The 20,383-nt window shown below is 36.0% G+C and overlaps 1 protein-coding gene across 15 annotated transcripts in view; it reads right to left on the reverse strand.

Annotated features, from left to right (window-relative positions):
- The window catches only part of LOC109094866 (tensin-1-like), a 220,440-nt gene that overhangs the window by 56,739 nt on the left and 143,318 nt on the right, over positions 1-20,383 (reverse strand). For 14 of the 15 annotated variants that reach the window (XM_042764243.1, XM_042764248.1, XM_042764241.1 and 11 more), the window contains 5 exons: positions 13,790-13,831; positions 4,811-4,860; positions 1,500-1,671; positions 1,331-1,381; positions 1,112-1,234 (listed from right to left, as the gene is read on the reverse strand). In XM_042764243.1, the coding sequence (XP_042620177.1) occupies positions 1,112-1,234; positions 1,331-1,381; positions 1,500-1,671; positions 4,811-4,860; positions 13,790-13,831 (438 nt within the window). Of the gene's footprint in view, positions 1-1,111; positions 1,235-1,330; positions 1,382-1,499; positions 1,672-4,810; positions 4,861-7,485; positions 7,735-13,789; positions 13,832-20,383 lie in introns of those variants that run through there. The other variant, XM_042764255.1, reaches the window with a different exon arrangement.

Here is a 20,383-nt window from a genome sequence, read left to right on the forward strand (position 1 = left end):
TCTGTCCCTTTATAAATCCAGATCACAACCTCTCACTTCTATTAGGCAGCTCTCACAGAGTGCTAGTAATGGATAAGATGCATCTTGAGGGTGTGGAAAGAGTCGGGTCTGTTTGAAATCAAACGGGAATACAGCGAAATGGATTTCTAAAAGGACTAGACCCATATCAGGACAGACCTGCGACCCACTGATACACAGCAGTTGTGAAGATAACCCACAAACTCCACCAGAGGCTGTTTTTCTGACGTTTATACTCACGGACAGAATCCCTTTCATTAGCGAGGCACTTTAACGGTACCGCTATCCTCAAAAACAACAGAAACGTTTTACAATCTAACTTCAAAATGCATTGTCATCATTTTAATGTTTGTAAGTGGTAACCAGCTATGTGACTTAACCAGATCAGAAGGATACATTCGAATGAACAGATTTGCTGGAACCACAAGACAGGGTCAGGCAAAGGCTTGCAAAACAATGGCCAAGTAATAACTTTACAAGTAAAATCAGTGATGATTTCTGACGTAAAAACCCTGCTGTTGCACCATAAATCACACTGTCCAGACCACCATGACCTTTAATGACCCCACACCACCCCGGGTTTATTTGAGAGCTGCCTGAGAACGCCATCTACTGACAAACCACTATGGCTGCTATTTACAGTAACTATAATGTGCAGATGGAAAAACTATTAGGCAAACATCAGACTATGGCTCTGTTTCAAAACCTAGTGAGCTGCCCTGCAGGCTACTGTCTACAAAGGTAACATCTTAACTCTCATGAAACCTCATGAGACTCAAATCACAATGGATTTCAAAAGAGTTAGCATGCTGCTAATCTAACACCACAATACTATAATAGATATATATACATATATTCATTTATATCTTTATTTATGACCTTAGGTGGATTTTTTGGCCTAAATGCATCATGGGATTTTCTGCTGAATAATTTTTTGGAGCAGCCTTCAAATCAGTAGTGCACTTATAATGTTTAAAAGCCCATCTCACTAGGTTTTTTTACATACTGTGTGACATTGTAATGTTTGTTGCTAGTGTTACCAAAAAACATGGCTCCCATTCCCAAAGCAGAAAAAGCACAAGTGAAACAGTACCTTATTGTGTAAGACCACCACATTGTGACTGTCAGCGTTCATCCAAGTGTCCATGGCTTTGCAGATGCTGCAGATCTTATCCAGGGCTGGAGCGTGATGGTCCGGCCAGCCAAAATCCAGCACCTTATGCAAACAAACACAACGCAGTGCGAGTAAGAACAAAGGAACAAAAATCTCCACATTAGATGATATAAAAAAGTGAAAGTAAATACGTCTTACTTTGGGATTCAGCTTGGAGATATCAAATCGCTTTTCACTGAGGTTGAAGAGCTGTAAAAATGCCATGTTTAGTTTATAAAGTAATTTAGTTTTTTCAAAATCTGTAATAGTACTGCAACTACTAAAACATTATATTAGTACTCAAAGCTATTGAGTTTTGAGGCCTCACCAAGTAGTTGTCACCATGTTTGGAGCGTAGCATGGTGGCGACCTCCTTTATGTTAGCGCTGTAGCTTGGCTCTTCTACATTACTGGGGAAGCTCACAGAAATGATGCGCTCTGTGATGTAGACCAGGTCCACCTCATAGTTTTCCTCCATGGCCTGGATCAGACTCAAGCTCCTGCAAAAACAAGAAGATCAGAGAATGGTTAGAGAACTTCAGCATTTACAATTTATGTCTACAACCCTTGGTGTGCATCGAAGGCAATTCACAACTCACAACATTCGCACAAGCACAAGCAAGTCTTGTGTCTCACAGCACATGACATCATGAAATCAAGTTTTTTTCAGAAGAATGCCTCACCTCAAACATGTCAGCGCTGAACAGTCTATTAAACGCATATCTGATGTTCAGTATGGCTTGAATAAAGTATTGTGGGGAAAGATTGATCGCAGAGATAAACAACCGAGATATGAAAATATCCTGCATTCCCTGTGTGCAGCAGGACAGACCAAAGAAAACAATTTGGTCACTGGTGAGGCGTAAGCCTGCCAAGGATGTAACCACAATCAGGCCCCCCATCTGTGACCTCACTCTCTCCTCAGGTCTGGATTTCAAGGCAATAAGAGAGAAGTACAGCCATCTTTTAATCTAGGGCTTTGTTCCAAAATCTAGTGAGATTCCTAAGTAGGCAGCAGTTTAGTGTGTTCCTGAAATTAAAACTGTTCAAAAATGTACAGTGTACATTGTGACAAGCTCAGCATTATTAAAAAAAAAAAGTTTAGAATAAATACAATTAAAAAATAAAAGTAAATAATACATATATAAAATGTGTCAATATTACAGTTTATATTATGTTTATATTTATTATTTATATGAATTCAATACATATTAATATTTGTGTGTAAATAAATATTGTATTTATTCTCTCCATCTCTCTCTCACTATGTATATGTATATGTATTATTATTATTATTATTACATTATATTCACAAAAATGTATATAAATAAATAATTTTTAATAATTTATAATGTATACTTAATATTTAATAATATTCTATTTATATAATAATAATAATAATTGTTGTTGCTGTAATTATTTATATTTTGATTGTTATTTATATATTAATTCAGTACAATGTCCAATATATTCTTACAGATAGTTTTACATTGTTATTTTTGCAACATGCTACCACCAAGCTTTACTGAAATCACAAGCTTGCTTACTGTATACAATAGTGAGCAGAGATATTTGTATACAATTCTGCCTTAGAAGCCAACTCCCTATGTAGGGAGCAAACAGTAAGGCAGCTTACTATGTTTTGGAAGAGAGCATTCAAATCAGGGCCAAGGTGTCTGAACTTGTGTTTGAAGTCTAGCTTTTGGAAAGATTCCTGTTGGTGAGGCCCATTTTTAGCCTTGAAAATCTAGATTTTGTCGTATTTTCTGGGCATTGCAGCCACAGTTAATCATGTATATCTCTCTACAGCTGATTTTAATCCAAAAGCAGTTTGCATTCAGTGCATTTTGGAGATATAAATGTAAATAACGCATGATTCTGAGTGGTATATGATATATGAATATTGTACTTGCACAACAATGTTTTGAAAAACAAGTACAACATTGCACAACTCTCAGGAGATTCTGGCTGATCTCAGCATGTACAAAATACAAGGTGTAACAATCCTTGAACAATCCTTTAATGTTAAGGATTTCCTCTGGTCCCACAATCATTTTGGAAGCCCATAAGGTTTGTGCATTCATTCACTTATAAACAAACATATTCACTAACCTTATTCAATAACCACCCATATTCCACCTTCATCAGGTTATAAATGCCCTGAAAGAGCACTTAATGTAAATGAAGTCTATTTGTATATTACTTTTATACTATAATTGGAAGTAGTTATTCATTAAGTGATGATCAAATAATGGAAAAGGAGTAGATGATTTTAGGTGTGTGGATCTAAAATGCTTTTCATAGATTCTGTGGGCATGTTTGCACTGTTACCTGATTTGCATAATTCCTGAGTTGAATGATAGCTAAAACAACATAAATAGCGCCACCAAAAAAAAAAAAAAAAAAAAAAAAAAAAAGGTGGCCAGTTGATTCTCCAGAACTGAACTACAGTATCTACTGCACAAACTCCATCTACCAGTGAAAACAGGAATGTGCTTTTTGGCAGATAATCAAATGGTCGCATTGTATCTCTTTTCAAGTTTGTGTCCAAACAGAGAGTTTCCCAAAACAAGCAAAACAAGAGAGAAATAAAATAGCAGCCCATGAAAATAAAAAGCACTTCACAAAACGTCTTCTCACAGCCTGGCATGAACACACCCAACAGCTGAGAGACATAAGACCATCAGAATTGATCGGAGCCAGTTTATATAACATGAGATGACTCTTTCATTTGTTTTGATTGCTCTTATCTATTGGTTTGCATCCATCGAGTTTCAAATAAAAAGGAAATATTTTTATAATCTAAACAATCAACTGGGATTAAAAACCTTCGAATTGTGTGGAAGTAACCAATAATAGACAATACGTCATTTTTACGTAATATATAAACTTTGTTTTAGTTTAATTTCCATAAATACTAAGGTACAAATGATAACCATTGCATACAATAGCACAAACAAATCCAGATTACCACTCATTCATTTACATAGGGGAAATCATCACTATATATATATATATATATATATATATATATAGATATATATATATTTATATATATAAACGATCCGTAATGTTTGTGTGTTTTTTTGCACTTACAAAAGAATCACCATCTATTGGTTGAATTGTTTGGTCTTATTTTAGATTATTTTACTAATATTGCTTTTTTTCCCCTTTATTTGATGTGGCATAGATTGTTTTTTCTTTCTAAATAGCCTATTCCGTTGGATATATTCTTCATTTTCTTAACTGAACTAAATGCGTAAATATGGTAACAAGGATTTATTTTCTAGTCCTTCCTTTGTTGCCAGTATCTATAGTAAACTATCACAAACTATAGAAACTACCGTGCCAATTTTTATCTAATATACTGTATGTGGGAGAGAAGCCCTATTAGGACATCATAACTAATCCCTGGAGATTGTATAGATGTTTTAAAGTGTGTTTATTTGTCGTACTCATAAACTGCAATAAAGAATGCGAGACTGATCCAAGCAGAGTCAAATGTCAACCGGCGCTGGATTTTGGAATGCTATGAAGATCCCTTGAGATGTTCACTTCAGCAGTGCATACTGTAGCAACACATGAGATATTGAGATATTGACCGAACTGATTTCTGATGAAGACAAAGACATCTCTTACCTGGATGGTCTGTGTCGAGACTCCATGCTCTTGGAGGATTTGGTTGAGCCCTAAAAGAAAAGAAAACTCTAGTTAGGATCATGAAAATGTAGTTGAGGAAAGCCAGTGTATGAACTAGATTTACACTTCCTGAAGGAAACATCAGTCAGAAAAAAACAGAGGCAACGTTTTAGGTCATCAGAGCCAATTTCCCATTGTTTTCTGTAATTTATGTATGTATGAGAATGAGCACACAGTGCGGCACACACAATGTCTATGTAGTGAATATAAATATATGTCTAAATATAGATGCAAGACAAGATCGGAATTGCATGCAGTTCTAAATACCGAACATTCTATCAATGGAAGACAATGGAAGATTCTCAAAACTTAACCTTTAATCTTAAAACCCTCTATTCTTCTTATGCAGATCATCTCAAAATTACCAAATAATGTCCAATTATTCAGCCTGGCTGATAAAGTGGTCTATCAGGAATAATGATCTCACAAATGCAACAGTTTCCAGATGTTTTTAGCCCATTTCCTGTTTAAAAATGACCGTAAACCAGTTATCCACAGGGGAGGTTTACTGTTCATCTCCAGAGCTCAGGCTGTTCTGCTGATTACACCAATGAAAAGGCCATTTGTTTGGACAGTTACTTTTGGTTTGTGTTTATCTGTATGTAAAACTGTGTTGATACAGCATGTAGGTATGTATCTAACACTGAGCATGTCCTCTTAGCTGTACATACTGTAAATGCAATGATGGCCTTTAAAGTGAGGGAATGAAATTATATGGATTTCACACAGGAGATGATGAAAGGTGTGCAATTTCTGCACTATACTTTGTTTGGTGCTGGTAGTGGGACAAAAATACACTTTTTACCTGTAAAATGACATTTTAGATTTGCACTCTATTCATTTGCTGCTTGTTTTCTTTATAAAAAAATAAAAAAACACACTTGCTTTCTAATCTTTTTGTATTCTATCTGTTTTCTTTTGTTATTTATTATACAATTAATAAAAGCAAAAACACCTCAAACACTAGCTTGCTCTATTCTTTTTCTATTCTATCTGTTTTCTTTTTATTTATTATATTATTTAAAAAGCCCTTGCTATGTGTACTGCCTTAAGCTAATTGAGACTTGTTATAGCACTTGTGTATCATTGCTCTTTTGTTGATTTTGATTGCTTCCAAGTCACTTTGGACTAAAGTGTCTGCTAAATGACTAAATGTAAATGTAACTAAGAAAAGTTAAAGTGTTAATGGTCTCACAAAAGAAGGACAAGCCTTTAAAGATGTGTGGTTTACGCTCACCATCTAAATGACATACTAGTGCATGACTGACATGACTAAAAAGGAACAATGCTCACTAAGAAAACCCAGAATCCAACATATAATTACAAACAGTGCTGGGGCCTTTTCTAGAAACTGTATGGACTTTGCATGTGGTTTGCCATATGTAGCAGTCTTAGAAAAGTATAGAACAACTTAAAGGAAAGGAAATGATGTGAAAACTTCAAGTTCAAATGTCTCCAATAAGACAACAACACACTGAGGTTTGTATCCGGGGAATTTGCTGGGAACTGGGAAATTGATTAATGAGTGATAGATAGCTAACAGAATAAATATTTTAATGCAGTGCATATAAATAAATTTACTATAGAAATGACCAAGAACATACCGTCAAACAAAACCCATCTGGATTTTATTTTATTTTTTTTTTATAAATAAATAAATACATTTTAAAAAGGCAATGGCATAGCAAAATGACTGTTTCCAAACAGTTTCCTGAGCCAAACTGCCATTGGTTAGCAAACAGATAGTCCCGCCCCAAAATCATGCCATTGGTCAATGCTGCTGTGTTGGACTTGTCACGATCCAAAAACCAAAACAAAACAGAAGCCATCAAAAATTGCACACACATCACTTAATTTCCATGACTTTTCCATTTCTGGAAACTACAACACTGACCGTGGGAAGTCATACGGGTTTGAAATGACATGAAGGCAAGTAAAGGAATTTTCATTGTTGGATGATCTGTCCCTTTAAAGAGCATTCAAATTTTCACAATTGAAAATGTTCCCACAGCGTTAGTTTCCTAAATAATCCTCACTTCCAAGAATCCAGCGAACTCTACTACAATATAGTTTTTAGAGGCCAATCGAGCTTTCAATGAACAGACTGTAAAAGACCATTAACACATTTTGTAGTGTAACAGACTTTTGTGTGCATAGATTACTGGGCCAGGCTATTATGAACAATCATAAAAACACTAGGAAATACAAATAAGCCATACCAAGAGAGACTGCCAAAGTCACTCACTTATAGCCTGAGAAAGCCATTGTGACACACTCGAGTAAAACACCCTGGCATTGCAAACCCCCTCTATCCATCCGCAGGGTCCACCTTCCATCTCTCGCCACACGGTGCCCGGCTCCAAAAACATTCCCTTAATCAGCCGATAATTGCGACCCCCAGAAGGACAGCCAAGAAAGGGTGGGTGGGGGGTTGGAGGGGGTCTCAGCCAGGCTTGATCAAAACCAGCTGGAAATCCCTTCCTACCAACCACCCACAAAAATGAACAATCAGAGAGCGCATGGAAAAAAGCAAGGGAGAGCTTTGAGGAAAAAGTTGCCTACAAGACCTACAATCCAGAGAAGATCGAAAGTTTGGTGGAAACTCAAAGGCCTACCTTGAACAGGTAACCTGTACTCCACCTCCAAGCATCGCGAAGGGAGGACAAACCCCTCCGTAGAGAGCTGCTGGGATTCATGGTTGGGAATTAACGCTTCCCTTCTCCTTGCAGTCCCCTTTTCCTGAAACGCGCCCCACGTTCCCGGCTCTATTTTGGTTCCGTGCTGTGCCGAGGATGCCGCATGCCTGGCGTCAAACTCAAGCGGACCGCAGCTTTCTTCCTTCTCCCACTCGCAGAGTAACTCTTTCCCTTGTTTTGTTCCCTCCCGCCTCTTTCTCCGGCCCCTCCCTTTTCCTCGGCACCTCTCCCCTCTCTTTTTCCCATGCTGTGCGCGTGTGTGCTGCTGCCACCCGCGTTTGTTTGGATCTTCAGTCTAGCCTTTGCTCCCTCTCCAGGTCACACACTCAGCAGCTGACTGCAGGAGATGATCATCCCGACCTCACGGCTTCAACTATTCACAGTTCTGTCCCCTCCAGTAAACCACGGCCTATCACCTTACTTTCCTCTAGAATATAAATGTATATGGTTTTGTTTTGGTCAAACCATACTTCTTTTCTGGTTTATACATAGTTTTTATCCCTGAGGTCCACTTAGGATGCTAGAAATAGCCGTAATTTTGATTTTCATGAGCATTTTCCATCCTCTCACTGACCTTAAAACAAGCTGTGTACTTTCACTGCCATATCTTTAAAGGGGTCATGAACTGGCTTTTTTATTATTATTATTTTATACTGTTGTCTGAGGTCCACTTATGACTTTTGCATGGTTTTTGTATTCAAAAACATTAAAATCAATAAGTAATAGGCTATTTTCTACCCTGGTTTTGAGGGCGGCTCGAGAAACACTCGGTTTTTATAGGCATGCCACATGAAAGGCTTAGAAGTAAACGCCCACTGCTATGATTGGATAATAGTTTTGCATAGTAAACTAACCGAACATCCTTCAGTTGGAGCGTTCTGTGACTTTGACACGTACACATAATCAGGACAAATCAAGTAATCTCAAACAAAGCAATAGTGACACAGTACAAATATGTTTTACTCACATAAGCGTACTGCGCCATTCTGTCGGATCCAATATAGACGGCACTGCATTGCTTTTTAATCTGTCTCTCTGCAAATCCAGCATCGACCTGTGTCTTGTTTACAAACGAATCCGTGTTGAAATCAAGCAAACAAATGCTCAATGTTTTACTCGCGTGAGCTGAAACTTCATTAAAAATAAAGTTCAACCACGCATTACTAAGATTTGAATCCGCAGGAAGGTTATGCAGCAACTTTGTTCTTCCACAACCAGCCACTGCACAATATTTTGCGATCTTCAACAGCATGTTTATTGCTTGGTTGCTCGGTCCAGTTTAGCGCCGCTTGCGTTATTTCCCTACTATGTCATGCATGAATCAGTGGGCGGGGGTACAGAATTAGCCATTGATATTCTTCTGTGGAAGCGGAGTTTAACCTATCTATTGCGTCATATGTTTCTGCTGTTAAGTCAGAACAATAAGTTCTGCTGTTTATAAATAATATAATCTGTCCAGCTTCCTCAATATTGCCTCACTGTGGCTGGATGGAACAAATTACAAAACCTGAATAGGCGTTGTTGATGTGTAAATGTGGGCAGTCATATGCTAATGTGATAATCTGTTTGATGTCATAATGTGGTGGAAGTTCAAAAAAAAAAAAAAAAAAACATGACACGGGGAAGTCATATGACAAACTGATCTTCAGATACAAAGGGTTTGTTATTGTGAATCAAAGACGTCGGCAAAACCACAACTAACTGACCATGAGAGACCCTTGAGGTGAGGGTGATGCACGTCTCCCATGATGCCTCAAGAATGAGTAATACTGCCCAACTCAGCTGCAAGCATACATTACTCTAAACATCTAGAGAGCTACATTTCGGATTGTTTACAGAAATGCACAATAATGCATTAATGCAGCAATATCTAGATATTTGGTATCAGGAGCCTGGAGTCTGAAATAATAAAAATGCAATCTGGACTTAGAACATAATCATGTTATGTTTAAGGTTGTTTGGTAAAATACTAGATCAGTGATCAATCATGAATGCAATATTAACAGTAACTAAAAGGTTTCTAAAACTGTGCCAACAGGGACTCGCTTTTAATTTTGTGACATGGCACATTAACCACCCAAAATGACTTCCAGCAACAACAATCAGGATTGTATTGAGAAGATTAGACACTTTTGCATTTAAAAAACAGATACACAGAGTGCAATTAAAAAAACAAAAAAACAATGTAGAGTCCATAGAAACAATACTTTTAATATTAAAATACTATGCACATGCCATTTAAAGGGGTCATATGATGCGATTTCAGTTTTTCCTTTCTCTTTGGAGTGTTACAAGCTCTTGGTGCATAAAGAAGATCTGTAGAGTTGCAAAGACTAAAGTCTTAAATCCAAAGAGATATTCTTTATAAAAGTTCAGATTCAACCACACCCCCCTAAAACGGCTCGTTCTAACACGCCCCCACATCTCTGCGTCACTGTGTGGGAAGATTTGCATAACACCGTCCAGATGTTCACGCAAAGAAAGAAGGTGTAACGTTTATTCTCTCTGTTGCCGCAGCTGCCGTGTTGTGGAGTCGCAGTGTGTTTCATTGTGAAAACGAAACTACTTTGTTTGGCCTTCCAAAAGAGGACACGACTAGAAATCAGTGGTTAAGTTGTATTTCAACACTGTTCCAGAACAGTTCAACCCAAATATTCAGATGTGTGCTGCGCATTTTATGAAGGATGAGGATGGTTTCCTGAACCAGTAGCCTGCAATGCGTCTGTGGCACAAAAGCTGTTTCTATAAAGTTGGGCAGTTCAAAATTTGCCAGGACAGTATGGTGCTTCTTACTCACAGCCTGTAAGTATGTTTTTTATATTTAAATAATTTGCTAATGATGATTCAAACGTGTGTTTCGAGCAGTGTAGAGTAGGCTTGTTGTTTGTTGTTTCTCCGATCACAAATGCAGACATGGTTTTATGTTTACGCAGCGTGATATGCAACGCAACGCATAAAAAGACAGTATAAGTCATTATAATCAGTAATTATGAGCCCACTGGATGCAACAAATGTCTCGTTTCTAATGGGTTTTATTGGTTTTGCCTCATCTAGTGATGTCCGGATCGCGAACAAATCTTTCTATTTAACCGGATCTTCTTAGTGACCCAGTTGAACCAGTTCACCAAATCGAACTGAATCATTTGAAATGGTTTGCGTCTCCAGTACGCACTAATCCACAAATAACTTTAGTTCTAAACCAATTTAATGGTTTAAACCAACATTAATGTATATTATATGGAAAATAATGTTTTTTGAACATAAAACCGCATAAACACAGTGCATTACACCAAATACATAAAATAATGTTCTTTTTAGCAGCATCATATGACCCCTTTAAAGAAAAAAAAAATCAAAATGCAATGCAATAGTCAAAGATGTCTATTTGAAACTACAACTGAAAAAAAAAATTATCTTCAAACCAAACTCTTTAGTTATCACGCATCATGCTATTTTTATTAATTATTTTAATTAATTATTATTATTATTATTATTATTATTATTATTATTATTATTATTAAATAGCGGTCTGTCAGTTTTGCACAAAACAAATTCTGGTTTGTAAACTGTTACTTCCTTTCTCAAGCTAAGTAAGATCCAGTAGTATTTGGCAAATATTCTATGCTGATCTGTAAGTGAATCATTACACTGAATAAGCTGCATGGATGATGTGTTTTAACTGTGACAAGCTACATTTAAGAGGACATTATGCAAAGTTCCTACTTACACAATATAGTAGAAAATCACAAAGTTACAGCCACAGAATTTAACAGAATTTAAACAGCAGTCATTCACAGAGTTTAACACATCCCAAACATCTTAGGCCTTTCATTTATTACATATTTTGACTTATTATGCACTTAGCTACTAATAAGTGGAATGCTATACCATAACTTTACTTTTTCATGAAAACACCACAGAATATTATATAAAAAGAATAATATTAATTATAATTATTATAATAATTCTTAATTAATTTGAAATAAGTTAATTACAAATAAATTAATACTGCTACTGAAAATGAATAAATATATATCAAGAGTTTGTCTTTTCTTGGCACTGTGTTATTTTAGTAACATTAATTTGATATACTATTATAGTTTTCTTTTCTTTTTTAAATCTATTTTCTGCTTTCTTTTTTATTATTTAAAGTTTTAATTTAATTTAATTTCTAGTATTTTTTTTTTTAAGTTAAAAAAAAAAAAAAAAAAAAAAAGCCAGGCTTGGCCAAGGTGCAGAAAAATTATTTATAGCCAGTCACATGAAATGACCATTTTAAGAAAAATCTGATCCTCTACCAACTGGTTGTCAAATGGAAAAATACTGTAAGCAGTAACTCTACTCTAAGTGACACAGACTTACCAGTAAAGCAGCTAACTGTTGGATTACTCAAAGAAGGGTAAATTGCCAAGTTGATAAGGTTTATAATGCCCCCCCACCACCACCCCACACACACACACACACACACACACACACACACACACTCCTCAGATGGTTCTTACACCACTGGGTACATGCAGGGCTTAGCTTTTTACAGCATTTCCATCGGCTATGCTCCAGCTCAATATTGTATCAATAAAAAGACCTAATGATGTTTCAAGGGGATTATTAGAGTCTGTTTCTCTGTCCCTAAATCTCCAAACATACTCATGTTCATATGGACGGCTCCAAACGAAAGTCTGAATTTTATTTGGATCAAGGCAGTTAGTCATCCACAGCTGCGTCTGGTGTGAGTGTTCTTCACCCAGGCATGGGGGGGATGAGGAACAGGGTGGATGGAGGGGCTTCTGAGAGGGGGGCGATGACACAAGTGAACACACATGCTTGAGCTACGACATCTCTTCCTCTGCTAATCAGTTAAAAGCATAGTTCACCCAATAAGGAACATTCAATAAATATTTATTAACCCTTGTGTTGTTGCAAACCTTTCTTTTGCTGAACACAAAAGAAGATATTTTGAAGAATGTTGGTAACTGAACAGCTGCCGGTAGCCATTGCCTTCCACGGTATTTTTTCCATATATGGAAGTCAATGGCTACCGGCAACTGTTTGATGACCAACATTCTTCAAAATATCTTCTTTTATGTTGAGCAAAAGAAAAAAAAAAACACTCATACAGGTTTGGAACAACTAGAGGGTGAGTTAATAATGGCTAAATTTTGTTTTTAAGCATACTGTCCCTTTAAAGCATGCACTGGGCGGTCATTCTAGCCCCAGTGAGGCTGTGTTTAGCTAATCCAACCAATAATTTGAGCTTCAGCACTCCGTGAGGTTTAGACTGGTGAAGTTTAGACTACAGGAGCTGCATAGCAACAGTGTCCACTTAAGACCTAAATATTTACATCTTAAAGCCGTTATTTCTGCAGCAATCTCAGTAATGACTTTACACTGTGTTCACACTGACCCAACAAACGCCAACAATTCAACCATTTTACATTTGACTGTTGTACTTAGAATGTTGGAAACATAACCATCAAGTTCACATTGACCCAACAAGCTTGTAACTGGTAACTGAAAAGGAAAAGTTGAAAAATGGTAACTGAAAAGGAAAAGTTTGTGGGTGAAGCCTTCCTTGAAGCAAATACAGTTCTCAAAATTATAATTATAAATATATATAAATACTATATAAATGCCAATAATATATACAAATACACAAGTATAAAATATTTTTACAAAACAATATTATAAAATAAAACAAATAAAAATAAAATGTACATATATTTTTAAATTAAAACTATTATAATAAATGTTAAAATGTTATTTCTGTGTGTGTGTGTGTGTGTGTGTGTGTGTGTGTGTGTGTGTGTGTGTGTGTGTGTGTGTGTGTGTGTGTAATTAATATTAAAAATGATAAAATAAATTTTTTTTACAAAAATACAAATATGTTTTAAATTAAAACTAATATAATGTTAATATTTTAGTTTTTGTATTAGTATTTTATTATAGAATAAAATAAATAATATACAATTTTAAAATAACATTTAATTTTAACAATTGTGAAATAGAAATAGAAATAAAAATGTAATTAAAAATAAAAAACGTTTATTTTAAAATTAAAAATAATATAACAAAATGTACTTTTATTTTTTTATATTATGTAAAATATATATTTTAATAATATTACACATGCATTTATTTAAAATTTGCCACCACCAAAACTGATGTTAAGAAAACATGCATGCACTTGTCAATACAGTTGTAAAAGATGGTTGGAGATACTCACTGTTGTCTCTATATGTTTCAGTGGGAGGTCATTGCTGGGGGCCTGCGATTAAAGAAACATAAGAAAGAAAGCAGTTAATACACTGACAAGCACAAATGACTGAAAATGCTTCAGGAAATCTGCTTTCCTGACACCCCTCCACATTATATGTCTGTAGAGCACCTGAAAGTTTGTTTTCTAGATTCAAAACTCATTGAACTGCAGTGAAAACTGACTCACTAATGTAATGATGCAGTTTTAAAATAATCTTTTATTATCTTTTAAAAGCCAAAAGGTGCATTAAAAATCATTATAATAGAAATTGTTTTGAAGAAATGTAATATAAATGCAAATAAATTAATCATAACTCAATGAGCAATCAAAAGTAAACAGAGCATGTTGCTACCAACACCAAGGTCATGGGTTCAGTTCCCAGGAAATGCATGCACTGATATTTGGATACAATCATCTGCCAAATGCATAAATGTAAATGCAATGTGTACACTATTGGTTAGGTAATTATTTCATACACTGATCAAACAGCACCAAAGAGTGAAAGAGAAGACTGAGTCCAGTGTGTAGGTGCATCACTAAACAGCCTAGGTAAATATTTAGACAGGAGCGCACAGCTCCAGCATTACTGTGAATCTGCCTGGTGGCCGAGAAGCACCATATACAGAAGTTTAGCACAGGATCCGAAGCACAGTTTATTCCCCCGACAACTCAGAGCCAGAGAAAGGCATTTATTTATGAAGCTTCTGGGCCCCAGGAATCCATGATGTCATTGGCCAGCTCGAGTCTGGCTAGCCTCAGAATACCCATGTAAGTCTGAGATGGCACAAGAACACAAGAAATCACCATGAGGAGACAGCAAGACATGGCAAGACGACATTGAGATCGCTATGTCCCGCTTTACTTTTCCAGTATCAGGCAACTCTGCGGTTCTTTAAACTACCACTGAACTCGATGGCAAGGTTGAAGAAATTAGCAGATATAATGCATATAAAAGATGTGAACAGCATCACGCGAATCATTCAAAAACTATATATGAATATAACTGTAGATGTATATATAAAATAAGTATATATTTATACTAAGCTTATATAATATATTTATGTAAATGCACTTTTATTTAAACAAACACACGCACACACACACACATTTTAAAATAGAAAACTGTAATATTAAATAATTAAATAATTGTAATATTACTTAAACATAGTACTTTTTATATCAAATAAATGTAGCCTTGGTGAGCATATAAGACTTCTTCCAAACCTTAAAAATCTTAATTATTCCAAACTACACTACATCCTTTGCACTGCCAGTTTCAGTTGTTGCCATCAGGGCGATGTTTTGGGCAACCAAAAATGTGTATCAGATGTCATCTGTGCCAACTGCAGTTAGAATTATAAATGCTGAGACATGAATATTGATATGTATATAGACACACGTATATGTGGAAATGTATATATGTATGTGCGTGCTAAAGTGAAATGTTTCAGTCTATTGTATTGTAATTTATTTGATATTTTATTTTACTTTTATTAGGGTTTTTGTGTAAAGTGTTTGTTGTTTATATTGTACCAGGCTTGTTTTAACGTGTTGTGAAGCCAAACACACATTTCTACTTTTATACAATATAGGAAAGAAAGAAAGAAACTTTGGACAAGCAGTGCATATAAAAGCATTATTTATTTGAGGGAAAAAATAAACTTAATTCTGTGTTTTGTGATATAGTGCATAAATAAAACAAGATGTAACTGGAATCCTGGGAATTGTTCAAAACCTAAAAGAGATTCAAAACAGCCTCCGCTGAAAGGCGAAACCTCAGGTTTTTGAGGTCTGAGTGGTCAATGATGTAATGTGAATCATCAAATCTCTGTGTTCCGCAAGAGACCCTTACATGTCTGTCTCAATTCCTGAGAAAAAAGAATCCTCGCAAAGTCTGTCTTCCAAGACTAATAAAGCTGGAGGAAAATTATACCCCAGCTGTAGAGTTTGCACTACTGCAGCCCCCAAAACAGCCTCCCAGAGCTGAGGCTCGACCGCTAACTAGAGCGCATCCGCTCCGCCGACACCGAGCAAGAACACTTGGCAACGTCAACTTTCTGCGTGCTTCTGAGAGCCTCGTTATGTCCATCTAGCATGACCACCACCAAACCCATTATGGTTCTCGCCGGTCACACAAAGTCGTCAGTCCATTAGATGCAGTACAACCGCTGGCGGAACAACACAGAGCAGAAAGGTCATCATCTAGGTCACCTCATCTCTGTTATCTGTCTCTTTGCCAAGAAGTCCCATACAGCAGTTTTTACAACCACATCTGAGGGAAAGCACAGATTCCAGGAGAAGTTAACAACACACAATCCAAGCCAGCATGCAAATTCACAGGTACAACAATTTTATGAATAAACTCTCCTCAGCAACAACAACATCTAGTTTTAGCCGCGTCTGGGAGCATGCTGGGATTTAAATGTAAAGATTGGGTCAGCTGAGAACCGTGTGCAGATCAGTCTTTTTCTTCTCCACTGCTACAAATGTTGTCCCTTAACACATTTTGCAAAATCTGTCACACTTTCTCCCCTCACTTCAGCGGCACTCAGCATTTTGTAAACTCTTCTCCTCCACAGCTTTCTCTATCTTTTTGTGTTTACTTCCATATTTCTTTGATCTTGGACTTAAATTTTTATTTTTATGTTTTTTTCCGAATAGGGCAGAAGTAGATGTAAAAAAAGGAAAAGATCTGAGAGTAAGATCATGTGAGGGTACGTTCGAGTGAACTTTGCATTGCATCAAAGACACCAGTATTTCCGCCGCCCTTTTTACGAAAGACTATGAAAGACTTTCATATTTGACTTTTTAGATCTATTCTTATTCAGCAGTGTTATCGTTAATAAAAACCTAAATGAAAACATAGTTAAATTAAATGTTTAAAAAAAAAAACACACACACATAACTGAGACTAAACAAAAAATAAATGATAAAATAAAAAATATAAAATATGTAAAAATGAAATAGTCAAACTAAATGAAAACTAACATAACTGAAATTAACAACAAAATATAAAATAAAAAAATAATAAAACTAAATAAAAATTGCCACATTCATTTTAATTATACGTGGCAAACTTAACAACTCACAACGCAATCACTCACCACTAGATATCAATAAATTATACCCTTTAGTGCATTACCTTTGGCAGCCCTAAAAAAAAGTAAATAAACTGAAATGTAACAATTGTAAACAAAATGTAAACAAAATGTAAACACCTGAAAATAGAATAATAGTAAAACTTAATATAAAACAATTCTAAACTATAATGACTGTGGCTTACTACAGTATTGACTGCAGAAACTGTTTCCCAGAATGCTGGGTTAAGATTATTGCACCATAGTAACAATGGTGAGCAATATTTTGCATTGAGCAACCCACCATATCTTGAGTCACCACAATCTTGGAAAAAAGCTGCAATTTTTGTACATCAGCAGCAAAGATTCTTAATCGTCAGGCTACTATTGCCAAAGTAAAGTCAATGCTCTCGTCTTACATGCTCAGCAAAAGACTTCCTTCAGGCTTACACGGTTTAGACTGCTTCTTAAAATGTTAACAAGAACTCATCTTTTTCATCTCCATCAGTCACAGTGGAGCTTAGTGGACAATGATCTTGTACAGAGTGCATTGGGTGAGGTCAGTTTCATCATGTTGTTTCACAATAAATGCCTGGGTGGCTCTTGCAATCCACTCTTCAATTTCAACTCTTCCTGAAACTAAGCCAACAGAATTGTAATTCAATATGTTCCTGTGGGTGCGGCCGATTCTAATTCCAACTCATGAATTATAATCAAATCAATTCTTAATCGATGCTATGTAACAAAGTTTGAATCCTTAAGGTTTGGGTTTTTTTCCGGCCTTAATTCTAAACATTAAGTAGAAGCCACAGAATAGTTAGGCGTGTTTTAGTGAGCAGGACAAATAAGGGCCGCCTGACAGGATTGCAGGAGTAGATCTGTGCACCGACGAGTGCTCAAATTGATCAAAGAGAAAGAGAAACTCATGTGTGACTGACTCGATTTGGTCCAGACTGACACGGCTCATCAAATGATCATACCACTCGCCTGAACCCATTCACAGAACGCAAATTATAGCCCACTTAAGTAAATGCAGGAAGAAAAAAAGCGCAGGGAGTTTCCTAGCAGGGAGGCACAAATTGAGTGAGCCTTCTTTTAAAATGACATTTAGCTAAAATAAACCCAGACGGTACTTATGTGAAATCATGAATGTACTATTATCATCATAATTAATATTTCTATCCTAAATCTAGATCCACACAGGCTGGTCAACATTTCCATTGCAAGTGTCATCTGCTACACTGATTCTATATCATCAGAAGAGATTGTGAGTTCACTTTTTAAATTGCAGTAATGCTATGCTGCATCCAGCTGGGAAAGGCTGAATTTCCAACTGGGAAGAGAGTAAAAGATGCACTTTCAATATGGAAATGTGGAAACCCACAATTCAAATGCTGACGCACACAAAGATGGTGGCACTTAGAGAGATGTACACAGTTAGTATTAAAAAGCCACTTTTAGGTTTAGGCACATAAATTAAGTTTTTGCATCATCATGAAACCTGTTTAGCACATTTTGCAGAGATTTACAGAGTGGTTTAAAAATGTACATCTGCAGAACAAATGCTAGCATTACATAGGTTTACTATTTACACATATATATGCAATTTAGTTTCTAGGCGACTTGATTTTTGACCATCAAAATCCTGCAAACCCTTTGGAAAATCCAGATTAGGCTGGTAGCTGTGTTTTGGAACATGATGGCTGGTTTCTTGCAAGATGGTCTGCTTGACTTTCAAACATCTATTCTAATTTAGCAGTTTTATCATTAGCAAAAATGAAAATGCAAACTAAATTAAAACTGGGAAAAACTGAAATTTACAGAAGCCCGTTTCCACCATGGAAAAAAAAAAAAAAAGTAATTACAACTTTTTTTCTCAGATTTCATACTTTTTCTCTTAATTCAGATTTTTTTCTCAGAATTTTGAGTTTACACAGAGGTAATATTGAGTTCACTTTTCTGACTTTTTTTCTCAGAATTTCAAGTTAATATCTTGCAGTTCTGCATTTATATTTCACAATTCTGTGTTTATATCTTGCAATCGAGGAAAAAAGAAAAGTTGCTTCAGAATTATGATATAAAAAGTTGCAATTACTTTTTTTTTTTTTTTTTAATTTTTTTTAATGATGGAACCAAGCTTTAGTTTAGCCTTACTAAACTAAATTAAATTAAAGTAGCCATGTCAAAAATAAAAAATTTAATTTTAGATACATGGTAAATTATAAAACTTTGCAACTTGACTGTATCAAACATGAAATGTTTGACACAATGCACTACTTAGTGGATTAACTTTGGCAGCCTTAAATTATTAATCCAAAGATGATTGCTAGATAGGTGACTACCTAAAATGTTCCAAAAAACTTTTTGACCAACTTTGCAAAACTGTTTTTTTTTTCTTTTCACAGGTTATATGTCACCTTATGGTCAGTGATATCCCACTTCTGACTTTGAAGGGAAAACAGCAAAAGTGTTTGTGAAGTACAGTATACACAGTAATCAAATCTATAGATGTATGGCAGAGATGGGGAATCGAGGGTAGTTGAGGGTGTGTCTACATTTATTCAGTGAGTCTGGTTCCTTCCCTTCCTATGTGGTATTGCAGCTTCTCTGCTGAGATCCTGAAATACTCACCCTTTGTTTTGCTGCAGTTACTCTTCATTTAGAACAAGGCTCCCTGTGTCCTTCTGTTGTATTTCGGCTTCATGCGGGTTAAGTTATAGTTTTACATTTCACTGTGAGCAGCTCAGTTTGTGCCTTTATTGTCCCACTGGAATTCAGATGATCATTTGTCCTAAATCACTACTTTGACCATAATTCGTATGCAACAGGTATAAAAGGCATTTTTAAAAGCTTTCAAGTGCATTTCTGTGGGCCACAGATTTACATCCCAATGAAAATTCCTAAAACCACACAGTTAAAAAAGGCATTTTGTCAAATGTACCATGTGCTTGTCCGACTAATGATGGGAAAAATTGCTGTTCTATGATCAGAGTGCTAAGACATTTAGTCACTGATCTTAGTTCAACTTCTTACAGAACAGCGACGATGTAGATCAGATCTGTCCTCAAAGAGCGCAGGGCTATGGAAACAAAAGGAAACCACAAAGAGGCGTTTGAAGGCTGAGGTGAATGTACTGTACATACTCCATATGGTCTGCTGCCTCCTATTGGTGGCTACAAGAACTGCATGTTTTCCTATCAACAGCACACTAAACTACTATATGCGTACTGTAACTTTAAGGTTCAAAACCAGCTCATTACATATGGAAGTATCTGAAACCAGGCAGTTGAATGCATTTGAACATGACTGCACTATCACGTCAAAGCCAGCTACTGAGTATTCAGAAACTTAAAGGGATAGTTACCCAAAAATGAAAACTCATTGTCATTATTCACTAACCCACATGTCATTCTAAACCTGTATGACTGACTTTCTTTTTGTGGGAGCACAAAATATGATGTTCAGAATGAGATTAGGATGAGTA

This window comes from Cyprinus carpio, chromosome A9, assembly GCF_018340385.1.
Source record: "Cyprinus carpio isolate SPL01 chromosome A9, ASM1834038v1, whole genome shotgun sequence".
Taxonomy (NCBI): domain Eukaryota; kingdom Metazoa; phylum Chordata; class Actinopteri; order Cypriniformes; family Cyprinidae; genus Cyprinus; species Cyprinus carpio.